Source organism: Anser brachyrhynchus (assembly GCF_964034855.1).
Source record: "Anser brachyrhynchus genome assembly, chromosome: 5".
Classification (NCBI taxonomy): Eukaryota; Metazoa; Chordata; class Aves; order Anseriformes; family Anatidae; genus Anser; species Anser brachyrhynchus.
This window is the reverse complement of record NC_137699.1, coordinates 26,606,095-26,620,174: the sequence shown is the minus strand read 5'-3', so window position 1 is coordinate 26,620,174 and position 14,080 is coordinate 26,606,095. Positions and strand designations below refer to the sequence as shown.

Below are 14,080 nucleotides of genomic sequence, written 5' to 3'. Positions count from 1 at the left end.
TACACACAGAATTTTTATTTTTATTTTTCATTAGAAAATCATTTACTGTTCTTGTTTCAGGTCTATTTATGTAATCATTAAATACGAAAGATGATTCCACAAAATATAACTAGAGAACATTAATTGTCTCTAGTATGTTACATGCTAGAAAGAACTGCTTTTGAAGTCAGTTCTTTTCCTAGGATTCATGTAAAGGGGACCAATATAATTAAAGGTAGTTTCTGGAACTCAAACAATGTTTATACATGTGTAGACAAATGATTTTGCACTCTGTGGAGAAGACATTAGTTAAATTATTAATTAGTATTAGAAGCTGTATTCAACTCGTGTTCTACAGAACCCTAACTTACAAGATATCAGGCTGAAGAAACTATTATAATCTTTAGCTCAATTTATAGAATGTTTAATACTAATTCAAAGGAATAAAGCTGAAATACTATTTATCCAAACAGAAGCAATAAAAATCAAGAAGCAGTTCAGCAGAGGTCTTTTATTACAACTGCAATAAAATAAAGAAAATCTCATGTCTACTCTTTGTTTTTCTTTTTTTAGCTAATCACAAAGATGTTAGGAAATGAGGATTTGTGACCTGGTCATCATGAAACTTAAGTTTAAAGCTGTTAACAGTTAATACAATCTTATGTAATTTATGCAGTTAATCGAGAGATTTCTCAGAATTATATGGTAAAGTACATATTCTGTTTCACTATGTGAAGCATATAATTATATAAAATTTCTTAGTATATCCTACAGCAAACTAAGAATCTGGACTCCTGGAGAATAACTTGTGGACCCTCACAGAAAATGTATTAGATTACTGGGGAAAAAAATGGAGCTAAATATACGATAGTTACTGCTGGTCATTCAGAGAACACATAATAGTTTGGGATGTCATTACAGAAGACTGATCAGAAATTAATAACAGCAAAACCATCTGTAATTACAAGTAGGTTATTAGAGAAAAATTTCTCATCAATTTGTAACAAATATACACATACCAAGTTAAGGAAATAAAATGTCTCATGCTATTTTTTACTGAAAGCTTTTAAATGAATCACTTGTAAGGCCAACTCAAAATTAAACATATAAATAAATCAAAAAAGCTATGTTTTTTCTCCAGAAAATCTGAAACTAAAAACAAAACTTTATTCCAAACTAAATTTAATATGGAAAGCAAACCTTTCAATGCAATGATAAACAGGTGGAACCAATAAAAGTTTAGCACTCATTATGAGAGGCCAACCTTTATCCTTAGCAATGCCTTTGTATTGAAAACAGAATGCAAATTAACATTTTAAGATATTCATTCCTACATTACATGCTGTCATTTTTCCCTACATTCCCTAAATTATGACCTGACAGCAAATTGTACTATTCATTCAGAAATAACTTTTTTCTGAGATCTGTTTTAGAAATTGCTTATTACCATATCAATTTGCTTTCCCTGTGCTAAACATAGTGCCTTATAATACAAAATATTTAACTTGACTGATATTTATGATATATGTCTCAAAACAGTATCAGTTAATTGTAACTTAAAAAATAACCTGCCCATTTTTGCAACAGCTCGTTGACAAAAGCTGGAGTCCACCTCCACAAAATGTAGCAAATCCTTCTCATAGAAAGGAAGTTTTTTGCATTATTGTTTAAGCTTTCATCTTTTATGTCATCCTTGGTATTTATATGAACTTCTGTGTTTCTATTACAATTTTCCCAACGGATGGTACCCAGTTTCAAAAGCAATAGAGGGCAAAATTATTTTGAAAGAAACATGGCACAAGAGACCACATTTTCTATTTTATTTATAAATACTTATATACTACTAGTTAGTAAATTAAATATTTTTGCTAAGTTTTTGGGTGAATATTTTGGAAAAACTAAGAATTGTGATATTGCTGAGGAGTCCTGAAAGTGACTAAATCAATCTTACTTTTTGAAACAACACTGATCACCTGATGGAAGCCTACTGGACTACAATCATTAAAGATTATGTTTTGAGTATTAAATGTATAAAAATCTGCAACAATTCTCTCAACTAATAAGAAAATTTCTTTTTAGAAGTTGTGGAGCTAATAAGCTGATATTATGGTATTGATTTTTCCTCTGTAAGAATGACTGATACTGTGACATGAAATAAGCACACTGAATTACAGGATTTTTAATATAAACTGTACATTAATCTCCTTTAGATTTCTCCCTACTGGGTATTTTAGATTTTCCATAAATTACTGACCTAATCTTCACATAAATAAATTAATTCATGGGACATCTGACTGATCAGGATGTTTGAAAATAGAACTAGTAGCTTATAATTAGTCTTCTTTGTGTCTTTCTAACCTGTGTGTTAATGGGAGAAAAGGGGATGCTTGTTCTGCAAAAATGTTTATACAACACTGGCCTCAGAAGCCCAAAGCTTGGAAGGCACTGACAGACTATTTTCCTCCCATTGTGATTACCAATTTATTATTCTGACACCAGCAACACAGCCCATGGAGAGCACCACCTTTCAGCTTAGTTGAAATTTCTACTGCACTGGTAAAACAGCATTTCTGTAAAAATTGTGGTACAGGAACAAGATCTGACGTCTTCCTGGCACATGTTCTTTGGAGGGATACTTGTTCTGAATAATATGGATAGCTCATTACCTGCCTTCATGAGTAATGTATCTATTGAAAGTTTAGTTTACATCACATTATTCCACAATGTATACTACGCAAAAGTTCACTATGTATAAAATCCCTCACAATACCACCATCCATTGATTATAATACAAAATGCGGCTCATGATTTTAGTCTTCTGAATTGTGCCTAACTTAGAGGATTAAAATAGTGTAAAATAGGCAGTAGAAATGCTCGCTCTGTGTGTATACATGCATTTCTATATGAATCTACAGTTTACATACCTTCTGGCTACAAGACCTGCATATATATACACCTACTAATTGAACTGATTTGAGTTCCACACATAAAGTACAATAGAAACAAACTTACAGACCGGGGGGTGAGGGGAGTGGGGAAAGACTTAGCATGAAAGGCAGATAGTAAGGATAAAATTATAAAATCATGAAAACATAAAACTGCAAAGTTTCAAGTTTTCTGGTCAATCATTCTTAAATAACAACCTTTTATTCAGATAAGAACAAACCCAACAGTTTAGAGTCATTGAATATTTACTGATCTGCATGAGATCATGAGTTTCAATCCAGAAGCATTCTAAAAATCTTTATAATTTTATATACTTGAGAAGCCAATTGAGAAGCAAAATGAAACTCACTCCTTCAGAAAGATAAGACTCCACAGCTCAGCTTGGATGCTTGCAGCAATTAATAAAATTTAAAAAAAAATGCATGTTCTATCATTACTGTTAGACAGTTTCTTTGGGATGATATAAAGCTTAGGATAATTGTTTGATTTCATATGATATATTTTTTTAAATTAAGTTATATATTTGACCCCTTTTATTTACCACTTTTTGAAAAATATATTTTTTCAACAACTAAGTTTTTATCCTTCCTACACACTGAACATACCACTTCTGTACAGTTATGACATTCAAAAGAAAATCACCCTCAAGTAAATAAAACACCTTTCTGGTTCTCTTTCCTAGGAGCCATTTACATAGTCTATGATCTTGAATTATAAAATTCTCATCCTTTCCAGATACTGCATGCACAGTATATGAATTTCAGTAAGAAAACAAAAGAAATTTCTCATTGTGAAATAAATTCAGCATAAATTTGTATTCAAAAAACAACAAAAAATTAAATGTTATATTTAAACACATTTCCTAAGATGACACTGAGATCACTTGTGTGGTTTATTTCTTCCTCAGACATCCGTTTTACCTTCTACCTATAATGACATAGTCTTTATTCTGTGTGCAAGAACAACAAAAATTACAACTTGAAGAGAATATGAGTTTTCTGATTCCTCATAAAATAAAATGTGACAGACTATCTAGCTTGGCAGATTATTTGCATAATAATTAGTTGCCATCTAGTCTCATAAAATAAATAAAGGCATAAAGTATTTTCATGTTCTGTTCACAAGAGAATAAAAATTAAATTCAACAGTATGTTAAGAAAATAAAGGTAAGTTAGAAAGAATAGAGAAAGATGGACAATATTCTTGACAACTAGTCAAGGAAATCAAATTAACTCTCCCACCCAATTTTTTGGACTACGCTGGGAAATCAATTAAAGCACAGAATTCTAGAAGACAGCAACAAGCTGATCTGATATAATCTCATCACGCAGCAAAAATCTGAAAAGTACAATAAACAGCAATGCACTGAGGTTGCCTGCAACAATTTCGAAATGATTTTAGTCAACTTTAAGAGACATTTATATGACTACTATCATATTCAACCCTAACTGAGTGAAATGCAGAATTTTATTTACACAAGTTTTGTGGCTTTCACAGTGCCAGAAAGCAATGATTGCAGAACCTGTCATAAGAAATAAACATTGTAAAATATTATTTAATATTAACTCATTAATAATACTTCACCCCATACATTAAGAAGTGGCATTTCCATTTTTTTTCTTCCAAATTTCAGTTGTTCACAGAATAGGAGAAAATAAATGCGATCCCACTTTTTATTTCAAAATCCTAAAACTTATACTCATGAATTAAAATAGAGCAGTGACAAACTGAGTGGAGAGCACAGGCCAATTTCATTTCCTTTCAGAGACACACAGGCTCTACCTAAATATACAGAACTAGACAATTTGCCTAAATTACCTACTTATAAGCAATTCACAGATGCAACAGCAAGTGTAACATCTATAAAATTCCAGAAATAGCAGACTGTAGATAGTGTGAGAATTGAAGTTCTGTTTTTGCAGTGGAAAACTCCACTAACCTTGCATATTCAAAAGTGATTGTGCAGGCATAACAGTGGCATAACATTGGAGAGTATGTTATGTAGAGAAGGGGACAGTGGAAGGTCTCACTGTCCCAAAATAAGGAGGATAGCTAAGAAAAACAGGATAAGCAGTGTGAAATCAGTAAAAAACAAAAAATCACAGGCCCTCTAGTCATGAGAGGAAAAGGAGAAATTAAAGGTTGGTCCAATAAAATTGTACATACATGGTATAGTAACAAACGTTGAGTAGGTTATGAAACTGTAGTACTCAGCCGATGAGGAAACAGGTGAGGAATCAAGCATCGGGTAGGGGGGATATAAGGTTATGATAAACTTTTGCTGTGCACTCCTGCTTGCAGGACACCCGCCATTGCAATCACAAATAAAAATGCTGCTTCACTGAGATTCTCGCCTGAGCCCGTGTTATTGGCTGCAGATTGTTTCTCACAATAGGAGGTTTGTTTCTTTCATGGGTAGGAGAATAAATAGCAAATTATTCAGGTGGGCATGCAGACCATTCAAATTACTGAAAAAAACTGCATCTGAGAATTGAATTAGGCTTAATATCTTATAATTCCCTTCTGACAGCTTAGAAGTTCTATGAAAGATACATATCTTATATACCCTGATCAATAATAAATAACATACAATAAAGTGCACTTATTTTGGGGGCGCATGCTGATCAGTGTGGAAGTTCTCTTTATTAGGGTATTACGAACGTTAGGATATCTTAGATTTGAAGTGATAATGCAGTTGAAGGTTTGGTAATGAGAAATGCAAGCACAGTTACAACATCTGACTATACTGCAATGTCACCTTACACTATTCTGTAAGCATTATAGTAAGTAGGCTTGTAAGAATAAAGTAAAAAATTAAGAAACCTAAGGTAGAGAATTATTAAATAACTATTTCTATTCATTACTTCTTGCTTCTTACCATGGGTTAAGTAACTAAAAGTTACAACGAAACAGTTTAGGTTTTGTTCATCTACAAAATAAATAAATAAATAAATAAATGTATTTTTATTTCTGAACTGATCAAACATTTAAATTTGTCACTTTTTTTGTTGATAGAACTTAATTCACAGTTGTTAATTTCATATAAGGATAAGTCAAATAAATATGAATATGTGAAATACTTCCTTAGTTCAGTGACATGAGGTAGAATTATTTACATCATGATGACAAAAATTATTTTGCTTTCCTCATTAATAAATAACACTGTAATACAATAATGCTTTTATGGGAATGATTTATGATTCAAACAAAACTTCTTATATTCTCCATAGGTTCATAAAAGTCACCCAGTCCAAGGATTCTTTTGTTCATTTTTCAATTGCCAGGTTTGAACTGATGGTAATAAATGATCTCTGAGAATCATGTTTCTATTTTTTTGTAAATATTTCAATAGATTAACTGCACCTGCTCCTCAATGCCATAGAAAAAATAACTTTATTATGGTTATGGAGCAGTAACATCCCAAGAAAACAGAAAAACTAAAGAATCTGCTACCACACAAATCCCCTCACCCAAAAAATTCTGAAGCAAGAGAAGTAATGAGAAAAAAAAATCCATATTCAGAAATTTAACATTCTTCGATGTTACTTACCCCTTCACTGGCATTATCCCCTGTGTTGGCCAGCATTTCTTGAAGGGCTCTGACAGACAGGGACTGTTCAAGTACAAAATTACAAATGCAAAGGTCCGGAGGAACATACTGTAAAATTAAATTAAACAGCATAAGAACAGAGAAGCAGACCAGATTAAACAGGATGAAAAGTGTTTGAACACGTGTTTTAATTTTAAAATCTGTATTTGTGTGTGACAATTTGTTTTTGAGATGCATGCTATCTCATTGTATCAAAATAATACAAAAACATTCTTCATAATTTGTCATTGCAGCAACTTTATATTTGCTATAGCTCTACTGCTCACAGTAAAATAAATCACCCTCAGGTTCAAAAGTGGAAAAATTCTCTCTACATACTATTGCTTTCCTGTCTTTTAGAATAACTTCATGAACATTTTATTTGTTCTCTAACATCACTGACAAAACAGAAGAGAAAGCGTATGATCTTATTTGATGTATAAAGTTAAAACTCTGAATATATTTATAGCTGCCACTAAATGTCAAAGATTCAGAATCTTCTGATATAATAATACAAACTATTTAGGGACCTTCTCCTCGATTATTGGATCAATAATGACTGCTACTTTTGAAACATGAAAGTTACATTCACTTCAAAGAGAACAGCGTTATTTTCAATCTGTTAACACTGATGCATCCAATAAAAGATATGTACAAAAAAAAAGTCTCAGGGGAATCTTATCAACATACATAAACACCTGACAGGACAGTACAAAAAAGAATCAAATCCTCAGTGCTGCCAGTGAAAAGACAAAAGGGAATTGACATGAATTGAAATACAGGAAATTCTATTTAAACATGAGAAAAGAACTTCTTTACTGTGAGCATGGTTGAACACTGGAACAGTGAAATGCTAAACTTTCTGAATACTCTGTAGCAAGCTAACAAACAATCAAGAATAGTATTGGAATTCCTAACTTTTGATCTCTTCATTTTTTCTTTTTGACAGTGTTTTCAAATACATTTTGGAAAAAAATTTTAAGCCAAAGACTTGAGACTGAAATTGCATAGATTAGATTTACATAATTGTAACGTATATTATTGAGGCAACATGAGTCCCTGCATCTTTTGTACAAAAATAATTTCTTACTAAGTAGTTCATAATTTCAGTAATTCCCATAGGAAAAACTTAAACTGTAATATTCATCATCATTCATCTCTACTGTGCTTTGTTTCTTTTTTTCCTTTAGTATTCATTACCTGCATCTGTATACATCCATTTTTACTAATAAATTGTAAAGAAATAACATGAAAGTTGTTTATGGAATTATAAAAAAAAAAAATTAACAGAAGTGTTTTGTAATCTTGAATCCCTTCAGCATGCCACACAAATTACCAGAACAGCTTATGGTCAACAAATCATACAACCTCCCTTTTTTTTCCTCTATGTTTCTACAAATATTTTAAAGACATTAACTTTCCTTTTCCTTGTATCCCCTCCCTTTCAGCTACTTTCATCTTCTGATTACATACAACTCAGATAAAAATCATGAAATTACACCTCTTTATTCCAAAATTAACAGACACACTGACTTTTTTTTTTTTTCCTATCTTGTTCTTTCTTCCAGAAATTACTTGAACGGAAAAGCATCTCTTTTCTTGTTTTAACAATATTTGGCCAAAGTTAGTAAGAGAAGAAACTGTCACATGTACTTAAAATAGATTTTGGCTATGGTAAAGTTGTCAGCTGTAGTAGAGAATTTAGTAGAAGCTATCAGTGTGATTAACATGCCTTGGATCTTATTTAATGCAATTTCTTCTTAATACGTAGATGCTATCCAGCTTTATAAAGCAATTTCCAGGGATGAGTAATCTACCTCAGGTAAACAGTACTGTTTTAACAGGGAGGATATTCATTTTAAGAATGAATTCTTAACTTCTGATTTGGACTAGGTTCTCACTTCCAGTCTTAGGATCTTATTATACTTCTGCTTTCTAAAATAAAAAGACTTCTATTATCTATGTTCCCATTTTAGATACTTATGGGCAGTGTCCACATTTCCTTTTTTAATCCAAACATACTGTATTCGTCCTCCATGTACTATCATGACTCTCACTGCACTTCCTGGAGACATTTTACTAACATTCCTACCAATTTGAATGTCATGACTGGACTCTCTATTCCAGCAACATTGCTGCAGAAGTAATAAATCAATACCCACAAATTTAAAGAGGTAGTGTAACTTCCCATCTCCTGCCATGTTTCTTTTCATGATACCTCTAAAGACTATATTAGATCCCCTTGAGCACAGCATCACTCAGGAAACTCATGACTGCATGACATCCACCGTGACCTTCATGTTCCTTATAGCTGACAAGAATAGTTCCTCTTTTTGTAAACATATTTACATATTCAGTTTTTACATTCTATGCTGGTAGCACTGAAATATACCTCTACTTTCTATTAAAACATAAGGTACTGCAGACCTTCCTGTGTGTGACATGATTTCATGAATTGCCAGTTCCCCAATGTTTCCATCATCAGAAAAAAACATGTACGCAAATTTAAATCATCTTAATTGAGAAAAATAACAGCATAGCAGTGAGAAAAGAACCCTGAAGGATTTGATCAGAAACACATTTATTCAGTAACAATTTTTAGTCCACTGGATGTTTGTCATTTTAGTTTTGTTATTTCGTAAACAAAATTTTGTCTAAATGTTGATGAAACATCTTCGCTAAGAGTTGTTTGTACGTATCATACTCTCTAAACATCTGTATCAACTTTCTACTTATATTTAAAACAGATTTAGATATTTAAATAACTTTCCAAAATTCTTAATTGTTCTCAGGTATAACTAGCAGTTCAGAAACCTCCCTGGTAAGCTCTTTTAAAATTATTGTATTACATGCTTTCTAAACCTCTTAATTTTAACTTCATTAACTTAATTTTAATTTCAGAAGCTTCTGTAGTAGTATCTGCTACTAAGTCATTAAAAGTAAAGTAGGTTCTTGTCCTGGTTCCAGTTAGGACAGAGTTAAGTAGCTCATAGTAGCTGGTAGGGTGCTATGTTTTGGATTAGGATGAGAAGAGCGCTGATAACATGCTGATGTTTTAATTGTTGCAGAGCAGTGTTTACACCAGGCCAAGGACTTTTCGGCTTCTCGCTCTGTCCTGCCAGCGAGCAGGCTGGGGGTGCAGCAGGAGCTGGGAGGGGACAGACCCAGGACAGCTGACCCAAACTGGCCAAAGGGGTATTCCATACCATCTGGCGTCATGCTAAACAATATATAGGGGTGGCTGGCCGGGGTGGGGGGGCCGGCTGCTCGGGGATAGGCTGGGCATCGGTCAGCGGGTGGTGAGCAATTGCATTGTGCATCACTTGTTTTCTTACACATTATTATTGTTAATACTATTACCATTATCACTATTATTATTATTATTGTTATTATTATTTTCCTGTCTTAATAAACTGTCTTTATCTCAACTCACAGGCTTCACTTTCCCGTTTCTCTCCCCCATCCCAGAGAGGGAGGGGGGAGGGTGAGCGAACGGCTGTGTGGTGTTTAGCTGCCAGCCGGGTTAAACCACAACAGTTCTACAAAATTCTACAGTCACATATACCGTTCCTCCTTTCCTTAGACTAGGATGAGGAAAAACACTATCTTACATATTGAGACCATCAGTAATAGATATACCACACTGTAGTTGAGCTGTCAATTAATAAACAATTCCCAATCATTGTTGAAAAATTTTAAGACAATAGTTGAAAATACATATGTGAAAACTAAATGCTTTAACTTAAGCATGTGAAAGGATTATTGGGATTTTTAAAGTATACAGGAGATAAATTATCATTGCTAAGCTCTTGGAATGCAATTTAATGCAGATTTAGAAGTAGCATGACTTTTCATGTTTGAGATGAACAAGAGCCTCTTATACTGCATAAACAAACACTGTGGATTTAACACGGTCATAATATCTAGACTAAAAATAGGACCACACAGTAATATTTCAATAGGAAAGATACAGCAATCCCGCTAAAAATCAGGAGAATTAAATGATCAGGAAGAAAAGAACAGAAATAAAGACACAAAAATAAAGAAAAAGAAAAGGATGCAGGGAGAAAATAGAAGAGAGGGAGTAAGTCCTGCATTTGCCTTCATTCTTAACATTCTGCTTTAGTACAAGTCTCAAGTTTCCTGTCTCCTTTCTCCTGTCAAGCTCGTCTTCCTACTCTATTTTTTTTCTTCATAACTCTCTAGCTTCTTTTCTTCCTTTTGACACTTATCTTTAAAACTTCTGAATATTTAATAATCCTGCCCTCAGAACTCCCAACTTTCTGCTTAATCAACCTGGTTAGAAGCAACACTTAATGTCAGTAACTAACAATTGACAGTACTTCTGGAAGTATCAGTCCTGCACACCAAGATATTTGAAACTTCAGCAGTGATAGGAAGAAGCTTTTAAGTGAACTTAGATCTTATTAACAGTCTGGAGACATAATCTTGAAAATATGAAGCATTTCAGGTACAGAGTTAAGTTAGAGTACTGGCTTTTGACTGTTAATAAATAAGTATGCCTCAAAGTATATTTAGAATCTTTAAGAAATCTCATGTTGCAGTCACAGAAGGAGAAGCATACAAAAAGCACATCTAGCACCACATTAAAGAAACCACAATTATATGTATTCACGATAGTAAGTAGGTTAACATTCATTGACCGATTACACCAGCTGAGAGCATCTACTTCTTACTTTAGCTTCTGATGTTGGTTCCAAAAAGCACAGGCGATTCCCAAGTCCCTCAGCTGCCAAGCAAAACTTCCTTTGTTCTTTGTGAACGCTGGCAACACACTGAAGTACTACTTCGTCATCCTGTCACAAAGCAAAGTAGAAGAAAGAAGAAAGGAAAGTAAATAATCAGAAATTGCATACACACTATAGTGCTAAAAAAATGGAACACTGGAATCTGCTGAAAAGGACATTTCTTATATTCCTATAATTGTTATCATGTACATATATATAGATTATGTTGACGTGTATGTTTACAGATGTGCATGTATAGATTTGTATTCAAGACTGCATCAAAGTGACACACAATACATATCATCTCCAGGACTTTGACAAGTGCTGTGCTCCTCAGTAGCCTTAGCAGTGACTAGCTACGGTGTCAAAAAAAAATGGAAGTATGCCACTACTCAGTGATACTCTATAAAACAGGATTAGTTTTTACAGTAAAAATCTATGACTCTGATCTTGCAAGCAACAGTAATCTACACATAATTTAATTTCTTTTGTTAGCACAGTATGCCTCCAATGTAAGCCCTCTGATGCACAACCTTAATTTTTAGTCTCATTTAATTTTGAAACTTTCTACAACCAAAGATCCAAGAGGCATTTTTCAAGTGACTGTTTGAATAAGTTATAAGAATTTGCTCCTCAAAAGACATATTCCAAAAACAAGACAACTGTGGGAAAGTGAGGCAAAACTGTCTTATTTAGTTATCCTAGTTATACTGAAAGTTCTTTTACAAATTGTTACATAATGCAGTGCCAGAGACACTTACTTATAAAGTGCCAAGCCCTTATCCACCTCTTAACATGTGATACTAAACTTGATATAAACATGCCAAACCAGATTATTTTTAGTGTTCAACTGTGTGTACACTGTGTAAAAATCATTTAAATTTCCACTACTTGTCCACTAATCAAGCGTAACACCACTTGTAGACTAGCAGGTAGAAGAACTTATTTTTACAAAGGTATTTAGCTGTTCACCAGAAGACACTGCCTTAGAAGTTTTTAAGGGGGCGGAAGCTGATAAAGTAAGAGCAACATGATACGTTAGTGTCCCAACCAGCTATGCTACACTGGTGTCAATTATTATTGTCAAAGCAGATACACAACAGCCGCCTGTCCTGAACTAAGAGATCACTTGAACAATTATGTTCTAAAATCAGCACTTCTTTTTCCAGTCCATTATGCAGCTCAAATAGTATGACAGGAGCACAGCTACTGACACTTGAAATAAAAGCTGGAAGAGACAGAAGTAAATTTCACCAAAGGAATTAAGTGAAGTATCCTTTAAAATGGGAATTCAGAAGCTTTTTTTTCACTTGTGTGGTTTCCCAAGTGTGAGAAAGTTACATGGCTTTCTTTCAGGTGGTGTTTCACTGCCTACTTACTACTACTACCATGTATAGCTATTATATTTAAAACTAACCAATCAGCAGTTACAGACAGTGTTTCCTTATCTAAAATTTTTAACAGTACAATATGTGAATTCATGAATTTTATATATAAAAAAAATCAAACATCTATAGTGAAGCAGGATGTAAAACAAATTACCTAATTAATGCTGAACATTTTTTCCCCCTGCTGTTTCTGCTTCAATTTCTGTAAAGTGTTCTCTGAAATTATTTCAAACTTATTCGTTTGAAATATTTCATATTTCATTGAAATTATTTCATATTTCAAACTTATTAGTAAAAACCTTGCTGTTTTTTAAAGTTCTGTATAATGAGCTGGAAAATATACATAGTAAACTTAAGCACTTATTACTACTTTCCTTTGTTCATGAATTTTTAACACTTGAAATTAGAATATCTATTGGGGGGGGATAAGAACAAAGTATAAGATAAAAGGATAGATAATTTTTCATCATCTGGTTTCTTTATCAACCTTTGAATATACATATTTCAGAGATTTGAAAAGAATAAAATACTAAAACATGAATTTATAAATACCGAGATTTAGAGTGTAATTGAGACTGTCCCCTAGTTTGCACTTATTAGTGTATTACATTAAATTACTTATATATAGCTGCAATTGTATTTATTCTCCCTACCACATTCAAGTATTCATCACTCCACACACATGCATATACACAGTATCTACTGAAATTCATTCTTCTAAAAAATAAAACGATGCCTTCAGACAACATAGATACAAACTTAATTAAAATACATAACTAAAATATACTATTTTCTTTTCAAACACATGCACATAAAAATGCCAAAAGTTTCTAGCAAAAATGAAATTGATATTTTAATTTTCTAGAATGCAAAAAATAACAATTTTTAGAATTTACACTGGCTTCACAAAGTCCTTACTGATCATTAAATGCCATGATACTAAAATACTGATAATATCTGAAGGATCATACGCAACATCCAACATCAATGTTTTACATTATTCCCCTAGATCCCCAACGTCCCCTTTCACTTGCAAATGCATTGGTTGATAAAAGTATCACTACACAGGATGAACAACTTCAATACTGATGGCAATTTCAGACAGTTTTAGAGTAGAGTTTTCAAGAGTTTATTATTCAGGCACAGGTGAACTGAACATAAGGAACCGGTGGAATCTATATAATCTAGAAGTAAGACAACGACCTGCTGTTAAGATGATTCGATATTATAGTAAACTTACTGAAGTAAGATCGTTCTAGTTGAGGTCTGAAATTGCTTTTCTGGCCTGAAGACGTTAAACAGAAATTAGTGTTGGAGTTATCATCCTATAATGAAATTGTACCAGCTTCTTGAGACTTCTCTCAAACAAATTCTGGTACTTTAAATTTTTTTCCTGGTAAACTCATTTTCTTCTTCTCCTTATTTTTAAA

General features: G+C 33.0%; 1 protein-coding gene across 1 annotated transcript in view; it reads right to left on the bottom strand.

Moving 5' to 3' along the window:
* RYR3 (ryanodine receptor 3) overlaps positions 1 to 14,080 on the bottom strand; it is a 243,221-nt gene that overhangs the window by 174,111 nt on the left and 55,030 nt on the right. The window contains exons 4-5 of the mRNA XM_080595279.1: positions 11,212 to 11,331; positions 6,476 to 6,583 (exon numbers count right to left, since the gene is read on the bottom strand). Of these exons, the coding sequence (XP_080451405.1) occupies positions 6,476 to 6,583; positions 11,212 to 11,331 (228 nt within the window). The remainder of the gene's footprint in view (positions 1 to 6,475; positions 6,584 to 11,211; positions 11,332 to 14,080) is intronic.